Source organism: Lissotriton helveticus, chromosome 2_1, assembly GCF_964261635.1.
Source record: "Lissotriton helveticus chromosome 2_1, aLisHel1.1, whole genome shotgun sequence".
Classification (NCBI taxonomy): Eukaryota; Metazoa; Chordata; class Amphibia; order Caudata; family Salamandridae; genus Lissotriton; species Lissotriton helveticus.
This window is the reverse complement of record NC_136059.1, coordinates 1,059,355,700-1,059,372,932: the sequence shown is the minus strand read 5'-3', so window position 1 is coordinate 1,059,372,932 and position 17,233 is coordinate 1,059,355,700. Positions and strand designations below refer to the sequence as shown.

General features: G+C 44.7%; 1 protein-coding gene across 2 annotated transcripts in view; it reads left to right on the top strand.

Moving 5' to 3' along the window:
- The window catches only part of VPS13A (vacuolar protein sorting 13 homolog A), a 2,196,319-nt gene that overhangs the window by 731,809 nt on the left and 1,447,277 nt on the right, over nucleotides 1-17,233 (top strand). For both annotated transcript variants that reach the window (XM_078675860.1, XM_078675861.1), the window contains exon 33: nucleotides 13,423-13,730. In XM_078675860.1, coding sequence (XP_078531986.1) covers nucleotides 13,423-13,730 — 308 coding nt within the window. The remainder of the gene's footprint in view (nucleotides 1-13,422; nucleotides 13,731-17,233) is intronic.

The window sequence follows — 17,233 nt, the reverse complement described above, 5'->3', positions numbered from 1 at the left end:
ATATAGTTAGGAATTAACATTTAAAAAACCTTGCGAATTCACTGAAAAAACCATAGGTTTCAGGCCTTATATAGTTAGGAATTAGCATTTAAAAAACCTTTGAAATTCACTGAAAAAACCACAGGTTTCAGGAGTTATATAGTTAGGAATTAGCTTTTAAAAAAACCTTTGAAATTCACTCAAAAAACTATCAGTTTTAGTGGTGTTATAGTTAGCTGGTCATTTTACTCATACAAAACCATTGAAATTGCTCCTATATAGTTAGTTGTACTAACTATATTTCGCGCACCCGCAATCCACTGCTGATGATGTCACATATTAGATCATTCATGACATGGTCAGTGACTTCACTGATGACATCTCAAATGACATCACTGATGACATCATCCACGTGACAATCGCATACACCTTTTCATACACTATTACAATTTTTCATCACTCTTTGTAAAATACAGAGTATCATATTTAAATCCATTGTCACAGCAATACAAGTATCTAAAAATCCACTCAGTGATTCATAGATGTATACACACATCTAATCACTTACCTATGGATTCACTCATACATGCTGTCAATGAACAATAGAACACTATCAAAAATACTTATACATCTATATCGACATTAAACAACAGCACGCATCCTATTCACATATGAAGTCATCCTTATGCAAACAATGGATCATACTTACATATTTACTTAGCAAAACACTTATACAAACACCACTTCTTCTATTCATTTAGATAGTAAGTCATACTTAGTGAATTATAAAAACATTATTACAAGTATACAGTTATCCATACAGTCACTCACACAATCATTGTCTCTTATGTATACTTATTTATATACAACAACTGACACATACACTGCCTTTTATTTTTCTAGTTTGTTGGACCTGTACCATTGAGAAATATATTTGCTCATCACCACACCCATAAAGATATTCACTCACCCAAACAACTGTTAGAACATGTAGTTTTAACTTCATATATCTTCTGAATCAACTATTCACACATCTTTGGACAGTCACACCCCCCCCCACCGAACCACACACACACTTTCACACTCCCATACAAATATTCAGTTAACTAATCAATAACTAATATAGACTTTCACATAGCTAGTAACCAACTGTAGAATCAGTTTACACAACAACTGACAAAGTGATACAGATATTCACACAGTTTAGTCACTATCCACTATATTTAGTGAGACATTATAAATTGGTCAAGTAAACAGTCAATTGCACTGCTACTAAATCCTCCATCCAAATATTTATTTATATATATCCACTTATTCTTCAATGCAAATTGCTATATATATAATGCATATTTAAATAACGAAGCAAACCACATTCACTGGATGATGTCATCAGTGATGTCATTTGAGATGTCATCAGTGATGTCACTGACCATGTCATGAATGATCTAATATGTGACATCATCAGCAGTGGATTGCGGGTGCGCGAAATATAGTTAGTACAACTAACTATATAGGAGCAATTTCAATGGTTTTGTATGAGTAAAATGTCCAGCTAACTATAACACCACTAAAACTGATAGTTTTTTGAGTGAATTTCAAAGGTTTTTTAAAAGCTAATTCCTAACTATATAACTCCTGAAACCTATGGTTTTTTCAGTGATTATATATATATATATATATATATATATATATATATATATATATATATATATATATATATATATATATATATATATATATATATATATATATATATATATATATATATATATTACACACAGTTGCAGGTATCCCTAGCGAAGTGACCACAGGAAGAAACTTAGTTGCTTCAAGTATGTTTAATGGCATCTTGCAAGCAGGTACACGAACAACATGACAGCCTCGATAAAGTCTGAACGCCAGACGCGTTTCGGGAAATGAAATATCCCTTCTTCTGTGGCGTGTGGTTGCAGGAGGGCGGGGAGCGCTTTTAATATTAAAGTCCAGAGGCTGTCATGTTGTTCGTGTACCTGCTTGCAAGATGCCATTAAACATACTTGAAGCAACTAAGTTTCTTCCTGTGGTCACTTCGCTAGGGATACCTGCAACTGTGTGTAATTTTACGGTCGTTTCCCGGCCGGGAAGTTTGACCCTCTGCTGCTCGCGGATCCCGAACCCACACCACATGGTGTGTGTAATATATATATATATATATATATATATATATATATATATATATATATATATATATATATATTCACTGAAAAAACCATAGGTTATAGACCATATATAGTTAGGAATTAGCATTTACAAAACCTTGAAAATTCACTGAAAAAACCATGGGTTATAGACCATATATAGTTAGGAATTAGCATTTACAAAACCTTATTTTACTCACACAAAACCATTGAAATTCCATATATAGTTAGTTGCACTAACTATATATCGCGCACCCGCAATCCACTGCTGATGATGTCACATATTACATCATTCATGACATGGTCAGTGACATGACGGTGCCTCCCTGAGCCGCTTGACGGAGGCCCCCGAGGGGCGGTGTAGTGGCGCGGACTCGGAGGAGGCGCTTGGCTCCTGCCCCCTCCCCAAGTCTTGTTGCCCTGGTCTGGCTTGAGATCGCCCCCGACATAGGCGGCCGGCTCCCGGGGTCCGGCGGAACTTTTTGCCTTTTGGTGACTCTTCCATTCTGGACCTTGTCCCACAATCCGTTTGACCTGAAGACACGTCCTGCGGTGCCCTGGTCCGACCATCACATATACCTGCGCCAGGAGACGGCGTGGGGTGCACTGGAAGGGAGAGGCGGCGCGAACGAGCCTCCCCCACCTCCCCAGGTGGAGGTTTCACAGCTGCACCCCAGCGCTTCACTCGACGTAGGCGGCCGGCTCCCGGGGTCCGGCGGAACTTTTAGCCTTTTGGTGACTCTTCCATTCTGGACCTTGTCCCACAATCCGTTTGACCTGAAGACACGTCCTGCGGTGCCCTGGTCCGACCATCACATATACCTGCGCCAGGAGATGGCGTGGGGTGCACTGGAAGGGAGAGGCGGCGCGAATGAGCCTCCCCCACCTCCCCAGGTGGAGGTTTCTCAGCTGCACCCCAGCGCTTCACTCGGCAGCTGAGTTACGCCCACTCTTGCGGCACAGTGCCTCTCTCGGCCAGCTGAGTTGCGCCTGCTCTTGCTATTACAGCGTCTCACCCGCCATCCGGCTGAATTGCACCCACTCTTGCGGTACAGCGACAGGCGGCTGCCACGGAGCTCACGAAATGGCGGTCGGCTCCACAGACTTGGGCCTGGCCTGCAAGGATGGCTCTGGGCAACCCTGGAACTCGGACGCTTGACTGCTAGGGCATGGGCCCCATTCCCAAAAGCGTCCCCTCAGCCTTGAAGATTCTACAAGAGTCACCGGGGCCCCCGACTCCCGCAGACTTCCGGTGGGGAGCGACTGCCATGATTGCTCGCGGAACGGTCACGACGTAGCCACGGGGTGCTCTCATGCTAACGCCAGCTTCAGTCTGAAACATCCAGAAACACTGTAGTATCGCGTTGTCGCGTAATGCGTCATATGACGCGCCGCGTTAGCGCAACCGATGCGCGAAGCGAGGCGCGAAGCGCAGCTTCCCGGAAGCGATCCGCGGCGCGGAGCGCGTAACGTAAGCATAACAGGTCATGTGACTTGTTAATAAAAATTTTCATTGGTTCATTTCACTTTTGGTTTCCTAATGATGTAAGGCTAGGTCATGTGACCTAAAAATGACACTTTTCATTGGTTTAGAACTATTTTTTTGTCCCAAATAATGAAAACCCCTCCTTGTTTCCTCACTCTGACTTTCATCTTTGTGAGAGGAAGACCTACAGTGCCTCGCTCGGCCACCTGAGTTACGCCCGCTCTTGCGGCACAGTGCCTCGCTCGGCCAGCTGAGTTGCGCCCACTGTTGCGGCACAGTGCCTCGCTCGGCCAGCTGAGTTGCGCCCACTGTTGCGGCACAGTGCCTCGCTCGGCCAGCTGAGTTCCGCCCGCTCTTGCGGCACAGTGCCTCACTCGGCCAGCTGAGTTCCGCCCACTCTTGCGGCACAGTGCCTCGCCCCGCCAGCTGAGTTCCGCCCACTCTTGCGGCACAGTGCCTCTCTCGGCCGGTTGAGTTTCGCCTACTCTTGCGGCTACAGCATCTCACCGCCATCCAGCTGAGTTGCGCCCACTCTTGCGGCCTACGACATGGAGAGGCCGGGGCGTTGACTAGGCGGGGCCTCCAGCCGCAACCACTTCGCCAACGATCGCTGCTGACGGAGGGGAGCCTTGGCGGTGAGAGCCACTGATCTGAAGAACCGCTGCCTGAGGTGCCTCCCTGAACCGCTTGACGGAGGCCCCCGAGGGGCGGTGTGGTGGCGCGGACTGGGAGGGGGCGCTTGGCTCCTGCCCCCTCCCCAAGTCTTGTTGCCCTGGTGTGGCCTGAGATCGCCCCCGACATAGGCGGCCGGCTCCCGGGGTCCGGCGGAACTTTTTGCCTTTTGGTGACTCTTCATTCTGGACCTTGTCCCACAATCCGTTTGACCTGAAGACACGACTTGCGGTGCTCTCGCAATGCGGCCTGGTCCCTGAATGTGTGCAGGGGGACGGTATTGATTGGATCAAGATGGCGGCTTCACACAAAGCTGACTCAAGTGTTGCTGCTGATGCTATGCAGACAAAAACTGGTTTTCAGTTTGTACATTCGTCAGGATTTTTCCATCCAAGGCTGGTTGAGAGTTTGTAGAACGATGGCTTCAGATTTTCAACATACTACTCTTCAACATTGTTCATAAATGTAACAATGTGAGACTCACTAGGAGAACGGCCGTTTATCTTTCCTTTCAAAATGCTGCCAACAATATTTTCTGAATGGAAGACACCATCTTGTAGCATAAAGGGCTGCGTCAAGGGTGGTATTGCACAGAATGTCTTGTTTTCTAGTGCTCGTAATGACGAAGCCAGAACTGCCGAAAGGGATTCTGGTCCTACCGCTACTTATTGGAGACATTGAACTATACTCTGGACCTGCCTGGCCTCGACCAAAATGGCGCCAGTATGGGAGCGACTTGCAACTCCTTATGACGTTCTAGTTACTTAGCCTTCACGTTATGGGGGATGTATGCGGTCTTTGTGCACATGGCGGGCGGGGAAGGGTACTGACTAGGAATACGGACAACCCTATTGATGTCGATTTTTCATTATTGATTTTTGTATTAATAAAGCTTCGAAATAATGTTACCCATGATACTCGCCCATGGTGTGCGTATGAACGATTTTATTGTAACTGATCCTGTTATACTTTCAATTATAAAATCAACCTTCACTGATCCTGCAACCGTTTGTCACGTTTAGTTTTTTCAATTAAATGGCTCGCTTGTTACATACTCCTATACCCCTGGCTTTTGAAAGACACCATCTTGTAGAATAAAGGGCTGCGTCAAGGGTGGTATTGCCCAGAATGTCTTGTTTTCTAGTGCTCCTAATGACGAAGCCAGAACTGCCGAAAGGGATTCTGGTCCTGCCGCTACTTATTGGAGACATTGAACTATACTCTGGACCTGCCTGGCCTCGACCAAAATGGCGCCATTATGGGAGCGACTTGCAACTCCTTATGACGTTCTAGTTACTTAGCCTTGACGTTATGGGGGATGTATGCGGTCTTTGTGCACATGGCGGGCGGGTAAGGGTACTGACTGGGAATACGGACAACCCTATTGATGTCGATTTTTCATTATTGATTATTGTATTAATAAAGCTAGAGATAAGTCAAGTACGTGGTAGATAAAAACATTTTCGTTTTAATGCACGCTGATGTGCTTTGAACGCTGCCCCCCCCGCATCATTTAGATTACCACCGCCCATTGCACAAAAGTGTACCGGGCGCTCCCCACGCAAAAAAAACGATTGTTTTTTTTTTTTTTTTTTGCCCCGCGGGGCCCTTTTTAAAGCCTCCACATCAAACCTAGAGGGTGAGGGAGGATCTACTATGCCCCCTTATGGTCATATCCCCCTTTGTTTTGGCCTCCTCTTGTCTCTCGATCCTACCGAGAGACAAGATGGCGGCCGCTCCGGACTGTTTAGAATGTTGACAGACACCGGAGAGCCAATCAGCTTCGCTTCGCGAAGTTCCGTTACGCGTCAAGTACGCGAACCGGAGCGCTACCTGGAGCGCTGTTACAGATATATATATTTTTTTGAACGTTAATTTATCAAAATCCACTGGAGCACATATATTGAGACCTAGCAAAGGCACATCGGGCTAACAGTCCCTACAATTTTGCCAAGTTTCATGCAAATCCATTCAGCCATTCGGGCTAAAAGTGAGGCCAACCGCCCTATGGAAATTAACATGGGAAAAACACGTTTTGGGACCCCCCTTTTTTCTCGGCCCCCCCTTGACGAACCCCCCCAAATTTTCAGTGGCTGCTCAGAAACAAAATGTTCCATTTTCCTGAAAATTTCAGCCAATTCCATCCACAAACGCCAAAGTTATTAGACATCGAATTTTCAAAAATCCCATAGAGAAAAAATCCTAATTATATATACCTACTGGCGACCGCCAGTAGGTAATATATATATATATATATATATATATATATATATAAATCAGCAAGGTCAAATCATTGATGACAAGTCTCCAAGGAACCTACTTGGTGCCTACGTCCCGGAGAGGAGAATATGTTGGGAGGAGTAATGGATTGGACCCAATTTGTGAAGGTGCCCCCAGTACTACGCTAAATACCTGCACAGCCATCTACACCCAGTCTGTAATTTGTCCCTCTCCCTTAAACACAATGGCCAGGAATGTGTGACGTGTTAGCATTTTAAATCAAATTAAAAAAGACTCTAAAATACTGTTAGGCATGACGACTTGCTCACAGTATCGAGACCACTGAAGAATAGGAGGAATCAGAGGGAGAAGAGATCATTGGCACCAAGGAGGAGAAAGAGTACGAAGGAGGTAAGTCGGCAGGTAGCCTACAGTATGTTGCATCTGGAGACTCTGATATCGACACCAGGGGCAGCGATGAAGAGAGCCAGCCATCTATCTCCTACTGGAAGCGTCCGGATTCCGAGGCCAAAACAGCCATGGTCCCAAAGACAAAGACTATGGGCCGTGACTGCTGTTCTTTCTCCAGTCCCTGCACCTAAAACATGTTTTCAAGACTTACAGTGGATCGGTCCAGCAGCCCACTTCTTAACATAGTCCTTGGTGCTCCGCCACTAAGTGGTTCCAATTGACACTGGAACAAGACTTCAGAACCGAGCAAGGACAAGAGGCCACTCAGTCCTGATCGGGCATCTAGCCAGAACAACAGGCATGGTGCTGAGGCGTTAAAATCACAGACCTCTGGATACAATGCCACACCAATGCTGCCGATGCTGCAAATGCTGAAATTCTCAACGTCTGAGACTCCAACACCGAAATCGCCAGCATCAAAGAAACAGTCACCTGGGGATCATAAAAGCCGTCACACAGACAGTTTGGCGCCAAAACCAAAGCTGCCCACGAAACATTAGGCTGCTGTGGAAGAAGAGGGCACAACCTTTGACATGCTTCATCAGGTCATGGGCAAGAGGCAGTGGACAATTGGCACAAAGACTGAGAAACTCACTACCCCTAAGAAGAGGTGGTTGCAGTTTGAAGAACCTTTGCTACTTCCACTACCAAAGCGGCCTATGGTCATCAAAGGCACCAGTCTGCCACTACCCACACTGTCAAGTTGCTCCCCAGCACATTCACGTCCATCATAGTCTCCTACACATTCAACTACTGGGAGTGTACATCCCAGTTCTCTGGGAGTTGATTTGGGAGGGCCTTCTGATTACCCACAGAGCCCTGATAATCCGTGGGAAGACTCTATCGACCCACAGGGTGATTCCGATTTAAAGCCCATCCCTATTAAGCTATCCCCTCCAGACTACACTTTGAATGTTTAAAGTGTCATACATGTAGCTGCAGAATACCATAAACTAGATATGCATGTCATCCCTGAAGTGTTTGACTTTTCAGTAGAGACTTTATCCAGAACAGAGAGAACTTTTTAGTATCTTCCTATGATAAAGTTGATGCTAAAACAGTCAATGAAGATTGTAAAGACCCAGTTAAACATAACACACTCACTTCTAAAGTGGAGAGGGGAAAAAAAGCATCCCCCTCAGATCCATTTTACAATGGGAGTACCTCACCAGATTTCTTAGTGATGGCTACCCCTCGGAATTGGGTGGCAGCGCAAGCAACAGGAGACACTCCTTGTAATGACAAGGAAAGTAAGAGGATTGAAACTGAAGGAAAGTGGGTGGTTCTAGGCAGCGCCAATCATTGATGGATTGCCAGCTCTATAGGCCTTCTTTCTCTATAGAACCAAGCAAAGTGGGATGAAATGGAAGATATTCTACAACATCTCCCAGATGAGCATAAAAAAAGTGGGAGGATCTTTTTAAAGAAGGGAAACTTATATCTAATGCAACTATTAGATGAGTACCTGATGCAACTGACACGCAAGAGGTATCAACTCCGCAATTCTTCTGAGAAGGTGTGCATGACTGTGTATTTCGTGTTTCAAACCCGAGGTGCAACAGTACTTGCTTAGTATTCTGTTTGATGGGGAACATCTGTTCGGCCCCCAGGTCGATGAAATATTAGAAAATATTAAGAAAGATATTGAGACAGCAAAGTGCACTACATAGAACCACCCCACGTCAGTCCTTTTGGATGCATCTGGGGGGTTGAAATAAACCATCCAACTGAGGCCAGGCAGACTGACCAAAGACAGCAGCAGGCTTACATCAACACGGAGATGTAAAGGCTTTGGCAGAGGCAATCGGAGCAGAGGGAAAGGTAGAGGTACAAAAGCCAAGGGTGCTTCCACTACCAAACAATGACTCCCCCCGTATTACTCCCAACCATACAGCACCTACTGGAAGGGGAGTGAATACCTTCTGGGGTTCACCACTCATTGGTCAAACATCACCACCGACCAATGGGTGCTCTTGATAATAGAGCACGGTTATTGGCTAGAGCTCCTATCATCCCCACTATACATTTCTTCACGTAGACGCATTCTCAGCCTGCAACATTTACCTCTTCTTAAGGAAGAGGTAAAGACATTCTTCACAAAAGGGGCCGTCGAGCTGGTCCCCACAACATTTTCAAGGCAGAGGAGTGTACTCTCTGTATTCCTTAAATCCAAAAAAAGGACAGGACACTAAGGCCTATACTAGACCTTGGGCCTCTCAACCAATACATTCTATTGTTTACCCTTCAGGATATAATCCTGTTTTTACAGGAAGGCGAGTTCATGATAGCACTTGACCTCAAAGATGCATACTTTTACATCCCGTCCACTCTGCACACCACAAATACCTGGGGTTTGTGGTAAGTGGAAAGCATTATCAATTCAAAGCACTACCCATCGGAGTCGCACCGGCTCCAAGGATATTCATAGAATATCTTGCAGCAGTAGCAGCTCACTTAAGGAGGCGGGTATCTATGTTTTCCTGTATTTGGACAATTGGCTGATGAAGAGCCAAATGTGTACAGGACACACAAACCACCATCTCCCTGCTCCACAAATTGGCATTCACAAGAAATGCCACAAAGCCCCATATGGAACCATTCCATATTCAATCCTACCTGGGTGCGATTCTTAAATCTGTCACAGCCAAAGCCTACCCCAATCCTCAGTGGGTTCTCAATCTCCAGAACAAGCTGGCTCCTTTTTAGCCACATTGTCGCATGCCAGCCAGAAAGTTAATGCAACTACCAGATCATGATGGCCTCTTGCATAGCTATTGTACTTTATTCCAGGCTGCACATGCGTCCCCTACAAGAGTGCTTCGCCTTACAATGATCACAAGCGGAGGGCAATCTGGAGGAACTCGTGTTTATTCAGCGCTCAGTTCACTGTTGCTTCTAATGCTGGAACAGCCACAATCTGCTGCATGGAAGGGCTTTCATGGACCCACTCCAGCAATTGACCATTACCATTGATTCATCACTCAAAAGTTGGGGGGCCTACATTTTGGAGATGATAGCCCAAAGAATATAGTCTGCTCAACAAAAGACTCAACACATCAATTTTTTTGAGCTCTTAGGAATTCAAATGGTGCTCAAGGCCTTTCTCTTGTACGTTCACCACAAAGTAGTCCTCATAAAAATTGACAATATGAAAGTGTTGTATTATATACAGAAACAGGGGGTACTCATTCCCTTCAGCTATCACAGCTGCCCAAAGCATCTGGAAATGTGCAGTACACCATCACATTCAACTCCTGGCAGACGAGCTCCCGGGACTAGACCATGAGTTAGCGAACCTCTTCAGCAGGACGCAGCAACAAGCCCACGAGTCGGAGCTCCACCAACAAATCCTTCATCAGTGCTTCCAAATCGGGGAGAAAATAGAAATAGATCTGTTTGCAACAGCCGAAAACGCAAAATACCAACATTTTGCCTCCAGATTTCATCACCCACTGTCACAAGATAATGCAGTGTGGATGAATTGATCAGGGATATTTGCCTACGCTTTTCCTCCTCTCCCAGAAATTCGTGTATGGTGAGGAAGCTCAGGCAAACCTCTCTCAGCCCAATTCTAGTAGCCCCAACATGGGTCCGACAACCATGGTACACCATTAGAAGCTCCCCAACAGACAAGCGTCTCATGGGGGCCCGCCTAATTCAGACACCAAACATATATATATAGCAGTCTAGCTCCTCAAGTGCCACAGTTTGGGTATCTGCTGTAAGTAGGCTACAAGTATATGTATAGTCAGACATACGTTTACTGTAGAAACCGGGACTGCGCAGCAGCATTCTGTTACGGCCACAGCTCCACAACAACTGCTGTTACTTCCAAGAAAATCATGACATTCTACTGTGGAATCACTTGACCTCATAAAGTCCCATACCATTCCACTAGGTGACTGAAACACCAATCCAGCACTAGCCACTACATTATCCTCTTCCTTTAATATTTCGAGCAATATAAAAATTAAGCAAATTAACAGGTTCCTGAGCAATGAACTTATAGTCGCTACCAATCATATAGAATTAATAACCAGAAGCATATACTAGATTTAAACACCTTAATGTTTGCAAAGAAACCTATAAACACTAATCATGACGATATACATTTTCCCGAAAAACATGTAATTACAACAAAGTAGAAATAAACATTGTGAATCAAAAGCATAGATTGATTCATCAAAAGCATCAACGAAATCAATGTGATAACTTCAGCGATACCTCAGTGGAACAATTCATTGTCCTTTACACCTGTAGGGCTCCGTTGGTACCTCACTGATCTTCACCAAGTCTGTAACCTGTGCCTAAAGATATCGAAAGGGAAGTGTCCGTAGCGGAAGAAGAAGAGGCCTTCTCCGTCCAAGACTCCAACTCTGACTCTAAACTGGAGCTTAGAGCTTTTTCCTCTCAGAAGAATTGCCCATAGGGTTGTTAAGCCTAACATTGCTGCCTTCATTACTTACCCCAAGAGAATTCTTGATGCTAATTACTCTGGGAGTATTCCACCAAGTTTTGTTATTCACCCTGATGACATTCCCACAGACTTTATCAACCATCATTGGTACATTATATTGCATGTTTCCTTTCTTCTTTTAAATACAGGCACTTTCATTAGCACCACATCTCCCACTTTGACCTGTTGTTGAACAACTGTTTTCCTAGAACACAATATTTATAGTACGTAGACTACAAATATATGTAAAGTCAAACATAAGTTTATTGTAGAAACAGAGACTGCGCAGCAGCACACTGTAACTTTCTTAGCTTCAAAACAACTGCTGTTACTTCCAACAACATTTTGACATTCTACTGTGGAATCAGTTGACCTCATAAATTCCCATTACATTTTACCAGGTGACTGAAATGCCAAACCAGCACTAACTACAGTTTTTAAATATGTGGACACCCTTAAGGAGAAGAGGTGTCCTACCACTGGAACATGCTTTGCAGCTAAGTGGGAAATATTTGTATGTTATTGTACTTCACAAAACATTGACCCTACCAATCCACATTTAGGAAATCAAAATTTAGTAGCTCTTGCCCATAATTCTGATATGCCATATATCAGGCAGGCTGTTATTAAATGCTATAGTTGATAGAACTCTTTTAGCCTCGGCACTCATATTTTCTTTTTTTAATTGAAGATTTATTGAATGCACTCATGAATTACAAGGTTAATAACAAATACCTCTTTAAATTATTACATCTTTTACACAAGAGTGGTTTCATTAGTAGAACAGTTCCCTGCTAATAGGAAACTGCAAACAGTTCCCTTATTGTTTCTCTCTAAAGTGTGAGTCTTCTCCTTCATGCCCCAGCAGCATTTAGAATTTCCCAGAGTAATTGAGGTAGACATAGAGGATGTGCGTCAATGTGTTTTCTGTAATGTACTAAATTGGGGCCCAATCTGAGTGAACTGATCCTCTTTTCTGTACATTTAGCACTGAGCGCCAGAGGTAAAATCCAACATTTGGATATATTTGAACTGAATTGGAGTTTCCTGCCTTTTCTTGCCTACCTTTAGTTCTGTAGGTGTACCTGCAGAACATGACTGACAGCAAGGTCATAGACTTACTTGGGCCCTTTGCACATAAGTGCAGTTATATTTTTAAGCAAATGGACTTTTAGGAATTATTGCTCTTTAAATTGTTGGATTATAAACCAATAAGGGTAGCATCTCTTTTATTCAATCTATTGGATTGTGCAGGAGTATTATTTAATGAGCTCATTCAACTAAAGTAATATCTTTTCTGGCTCAATAAATCTTTTGGATGTGTTCCAAGACTATGTATTGTGCTTTCTATTGTTCATTACATGGTGATAAGCAAATAAGTTTTTTCCATCGATGGGTAAAAAAGACAGCTCAAGATCATGTATGACAACTGGGAGGAGGGGTAGAGATGGGTATACTTTATGATGAGTCTGGCTGGATGGTGGGGCAGCGTTTTTGGGACTAGGTTTTGACTGCACACTTATCAAACAGACCTATTGCTAACAATTTTCATGGAGTGGGCTTTGGATCAGCCTCTTTCAACTATTGCTTTTCTTCAACCAACCTCTTTCAGCCATTTGCTTTAGACTTTGTTAATCACTCCTTGGCTCAGCCCAGTTGAGTATGTATCTCTCACCTAAAGCTATTATCAGTTTGGGTGTATCCTTCTAGCTCTACTCAAGTGCTTCATTTAGCTGCACAAGGGACTACTTTTCATCTATAGTCTCCTTGGCACCCTCCCAAGTTTCTGACTCTAATGTGCTAGCGCTACTTATGTTTGCACATTCTACCCTTAACTTGGCTTTGACAGTGCTTATTTGTATATTTTATGAGTATGGGATACCATTCAGTGCACCAATGTATTGAAGTGTGCTCGTTTGCAGCAATGTTTATACCAATTTTCTCCATTTATTTATTTTTAGGCTTTTGTCAACAATTTTCAAGCAGCCAAGGACGCTTTGACCGAAGTAACAGTTCAAGCAGCAGAGAAAGCTGCCTCAGGTGTAAAAGAATTTGCTCAGAGGAGTTTCCGCCTAGCACTCGATATCAATGTGAAAGCACCTGTAGTAATAGTACCACAGTCTGCTGTGTCCACGAATGTCCTGGTGGCTGATTTTGGTCTCATTACTGTAAAGAACCAGTTCTTCATTGTTGCCACAAAAACACGGTGCAGCCTTCCTCCTGTCATTGACTCGATGACGGTGAAGCTAAGTGAGCTCAAACTTTACAGGTAACCAACTGTCCCTTTGTTATTCTGATGTTAAATCTTTCAGGAAATGGCTATCAGAAGCTCATCATAATTTTGTTTTCTTCCTGCTCCATGCCTTTGCTCATAAATGTGGGTGTCACCTGTTCAGATTTTACAAAACATGCAGGCAAGTAAAATGATACCAAAGTTTCAGCAGTGTCCTGCATGAGCAGAGTGGTTCATGTGCATGCACATTTCATGACTTGCACTTGTCTCTTCACCACTGAAACCTTGGTTGTTGTTTTTGTACTTTGGTGTTTGCAAGACAGAGGCATGTATTTTCAGATTGAATGCGCTGATGCATGCCATTATAACTGTAATAATTGACATTGAAATCATGCTGTGATGGTTGTATATGCATTGGCCTCCTTCTCAAGTACTAGTATACCCTCTTGCTACCCAATGCGTGTGCACACGGTTCACAGTGTCAGTACTCAGCTATAAAGACCAAAATAACATATCTTGCTTTTAATGTCAGTCACTTCTGCCTGTAGGAATGAGGGGTTAAAGGAACACTGAGAGTGGACTGAAACAAGAAAATAAAGTGTCTGTAACGCCAGTCCGTACCTATATAATGGCTGTGAGTTTGAGAGTGATGGCGCTGCAGTGAATGTTGCTTTCCTCTCTCATACCAAAGTGAGACTTCATAAAATGTAGGTCAGGTGAAAATGCTTAATACAGTGATGAGTGAATCCCATAAACCAGCTAAACCTTCAAACATACACAATAGATATCCCGTGGACCATTTGGTTCTAGGTTGTCTTGTTTAGCTTCTCACCAGGTTGTCATATGATTGTCTCAAAGTCTTGCTGGCTGCAAATTAAAACTCACATTGCCACAAGTTTGAAGTGTTACTGAAAAACAGCTACCAACTACATACATTAATGAGGTCCAAAAAGCTTAGGGTGTTTGGTTCTGATCCAAAAAGTTATGCAGCCCTTAAACTGACTGTCAGCAGTATTCAATTTCATATAAAAATTGCACGCTTTATGAAGAACCTTGTTATAGATTTGCTTTTGAGTTCATAGCAGGAAATATATAAAATATCACTCCATGATATGTGGTGAAAAAATATGTATCTTAACAAAGTACAATAAATAAATGAATGAATGGTGTTGTAGAACATACATGGGCACTGCCTAGCATCAAGGCAATCATTTATCTCAAATTGGTATTATAATGGCATAGTAACGTAGGAAAGTGTAGTTGATAACAAATTATCTGCAACAAAGTAAATATATGACCATTTTTGAGTTATAGTACCATAGTAAATGTAACAGTGAAAAAATAACATATTCCCTTATGTGGTGTGGTTTAACCACTCTAGTTGTAACAGGCGTTTGGGAAGGTTGATATTAGAAAGAGTAAGTTTGTATCACGAATACTTAGTGCAAAATATACAAAAGCATGTGTTCGAGGGTCGTGTGCTGTTGATACACATGCTTTGCGTACTCCTGCCATCTAGTGTTGGGTCCGTAAGTTTGCCAGTTGTTTTTCTCTTCGAAGAAGTCTTTCCTAGTTACGAGGTAAGATGACTCCTCCTTTCGGGGATAGTGCGCATAGTCATCGACTCCATTGTTAGATTGTTATTTTCTGCCATCCGGTCCAGATTTGTATTGCTGAGCTCCGGTTCGAAACCGTTCCACGGGTTGCCCTCGACGCACAGTCCTCTCTACCCTCAACAGTATTGTTTCGTATGCGTTTTCCGCTTCTTTTCATATCGTTTCGGTCAACAGAATCTACTCTTCGATCAGAAAGCTTCGTGTACAGCCTTCGGGTCTAACCGCGTCGCTTCATCTGTCCGTCAATGGATCGGACATAGTGCAAATTCTGAACTCACTGCCATGCAAAGTATCCGCGCACTGACTCACACAAAGTGTGTCATTTGTGCTTGTCCCCAGAGCACAAAGAAGAAGACTGCGATGCTTGCAGATTGTTTTGATCGAAGAAAACTCTTCGCGATCGTCTGGCTCGACATCGAGAGAGGCAGCGTCAAAGCATTGAAGACAAGACGAACATCTTCGGTAAAGACTCATGTCAAGAAGATGTTGGTGCATCAGCAGTAGAGGAGGAGGAAGCCTTGTCTGTGCAGGACTCCGATTTTGAGCTCGAGATAGACCTCGACATCAAGGAACTACCGCATTAACAAGGTGACTTGAGTACCAAAAACCCTTGCCCCACTAACTCACCCACAAAAAACATACAGCTTCGACACCACCTCTTCCTTCTGGCCAAGGTCGGCACCGAGACGACGTTTCCGATGCCCCGCCTCCAGACCTGTGTCCGAAACACCCAGTCAAGACTACCAGCTCGGTACTGAGTCGGCAAAAATCCTCTTGGGAACCGAAGCCCTCTGGTTTCAAACAGACATCCGTCTCGGAGCCGAAACCCTCTATCCGAAATTTAAACAGTCTTCGGAGCAGAAATCTTCCATACCGAAATGCCAGCCCATGCCCTTCGGATCCAAATTTATACATTGTTCCACCCAAAACGGATCCCAAACAAAAGAGACTGTATATTAACCCTGAAACAGGTCATATTCATACTAAACTACCTCAGAAGCACAAGCTTCCTGATGAGGACACTCATTATAAGATTCCTTTAAAAAAGAAACCTGATAGAGACTACTATCCGCAGATTCCTTAACGTAGAATTATCCCCAGGCGTGAGACTGGATCTGGAAAAAATTTGCCACAGCATCCCTGCGCGCCGGGGGGGACAGCATCATGCGACTCCGCCCAGGCGTTGTCCACGTACGTGATGTCACACGGTCACATAAGTCCCACTCCGGCGCGCCTACGTCAGTTTTTTCCTTTTCCGCATGCAACGCGGATCCGGTTTGTGCTCCGGGCCTGTTTAGGCCTTTTCCTTCGGCTCGCATGTCCAGATCGGCTTCATCAGCTCGATGAGCTTGGCGGAAGGTTTTCGAAGCAGCCATCGGCGTCGTCCTCATCCCTCTCCTAAGTTGCAAGAGCGTCGCTCCCTTGTCGGTAAGTGTCGCAGTCTGTCCCCGAGGGCTTGTTTCCAGCCTGTTGGGGGTGTGGGCTCTCCGCGGGTGATGCGGCCCGCGTATCGCCCCCCTATCCACCGTTTCCCAGTGAGGGGGCGTCGAGAGCCCAGATGGAGACATATGCGGCGGCTTTGCAGGCCTCGCTGGCTTCTCCTCCTCCTCCTTCCCCTCCTGGGACATCGGCGGATCCCTTGCGTTGTGTGGGGCCCTCCCCGGCGGCGACTGGCTCGGATCCAGGCTTGGAGGATGTGGTGCCATTGGGGTGTGGCCCTTCGTGGGTCCCTCCTTCGCACCACGGTGCCTCTGCTTTGCCGCAAACTCCCGCAGGGTCGCATCCCTGAGACCCTCTCGGCCCTATGGACCGGCGGCGATCTTGTCTGAGGCCGAGGTGACAGACTGCGTCCCTCCACACAGGCGGCTGCCTCTTAGGAGGTCAAGTCGGAGCCGGCGCCGTCCCTTAGCCACCTCGGCTCCA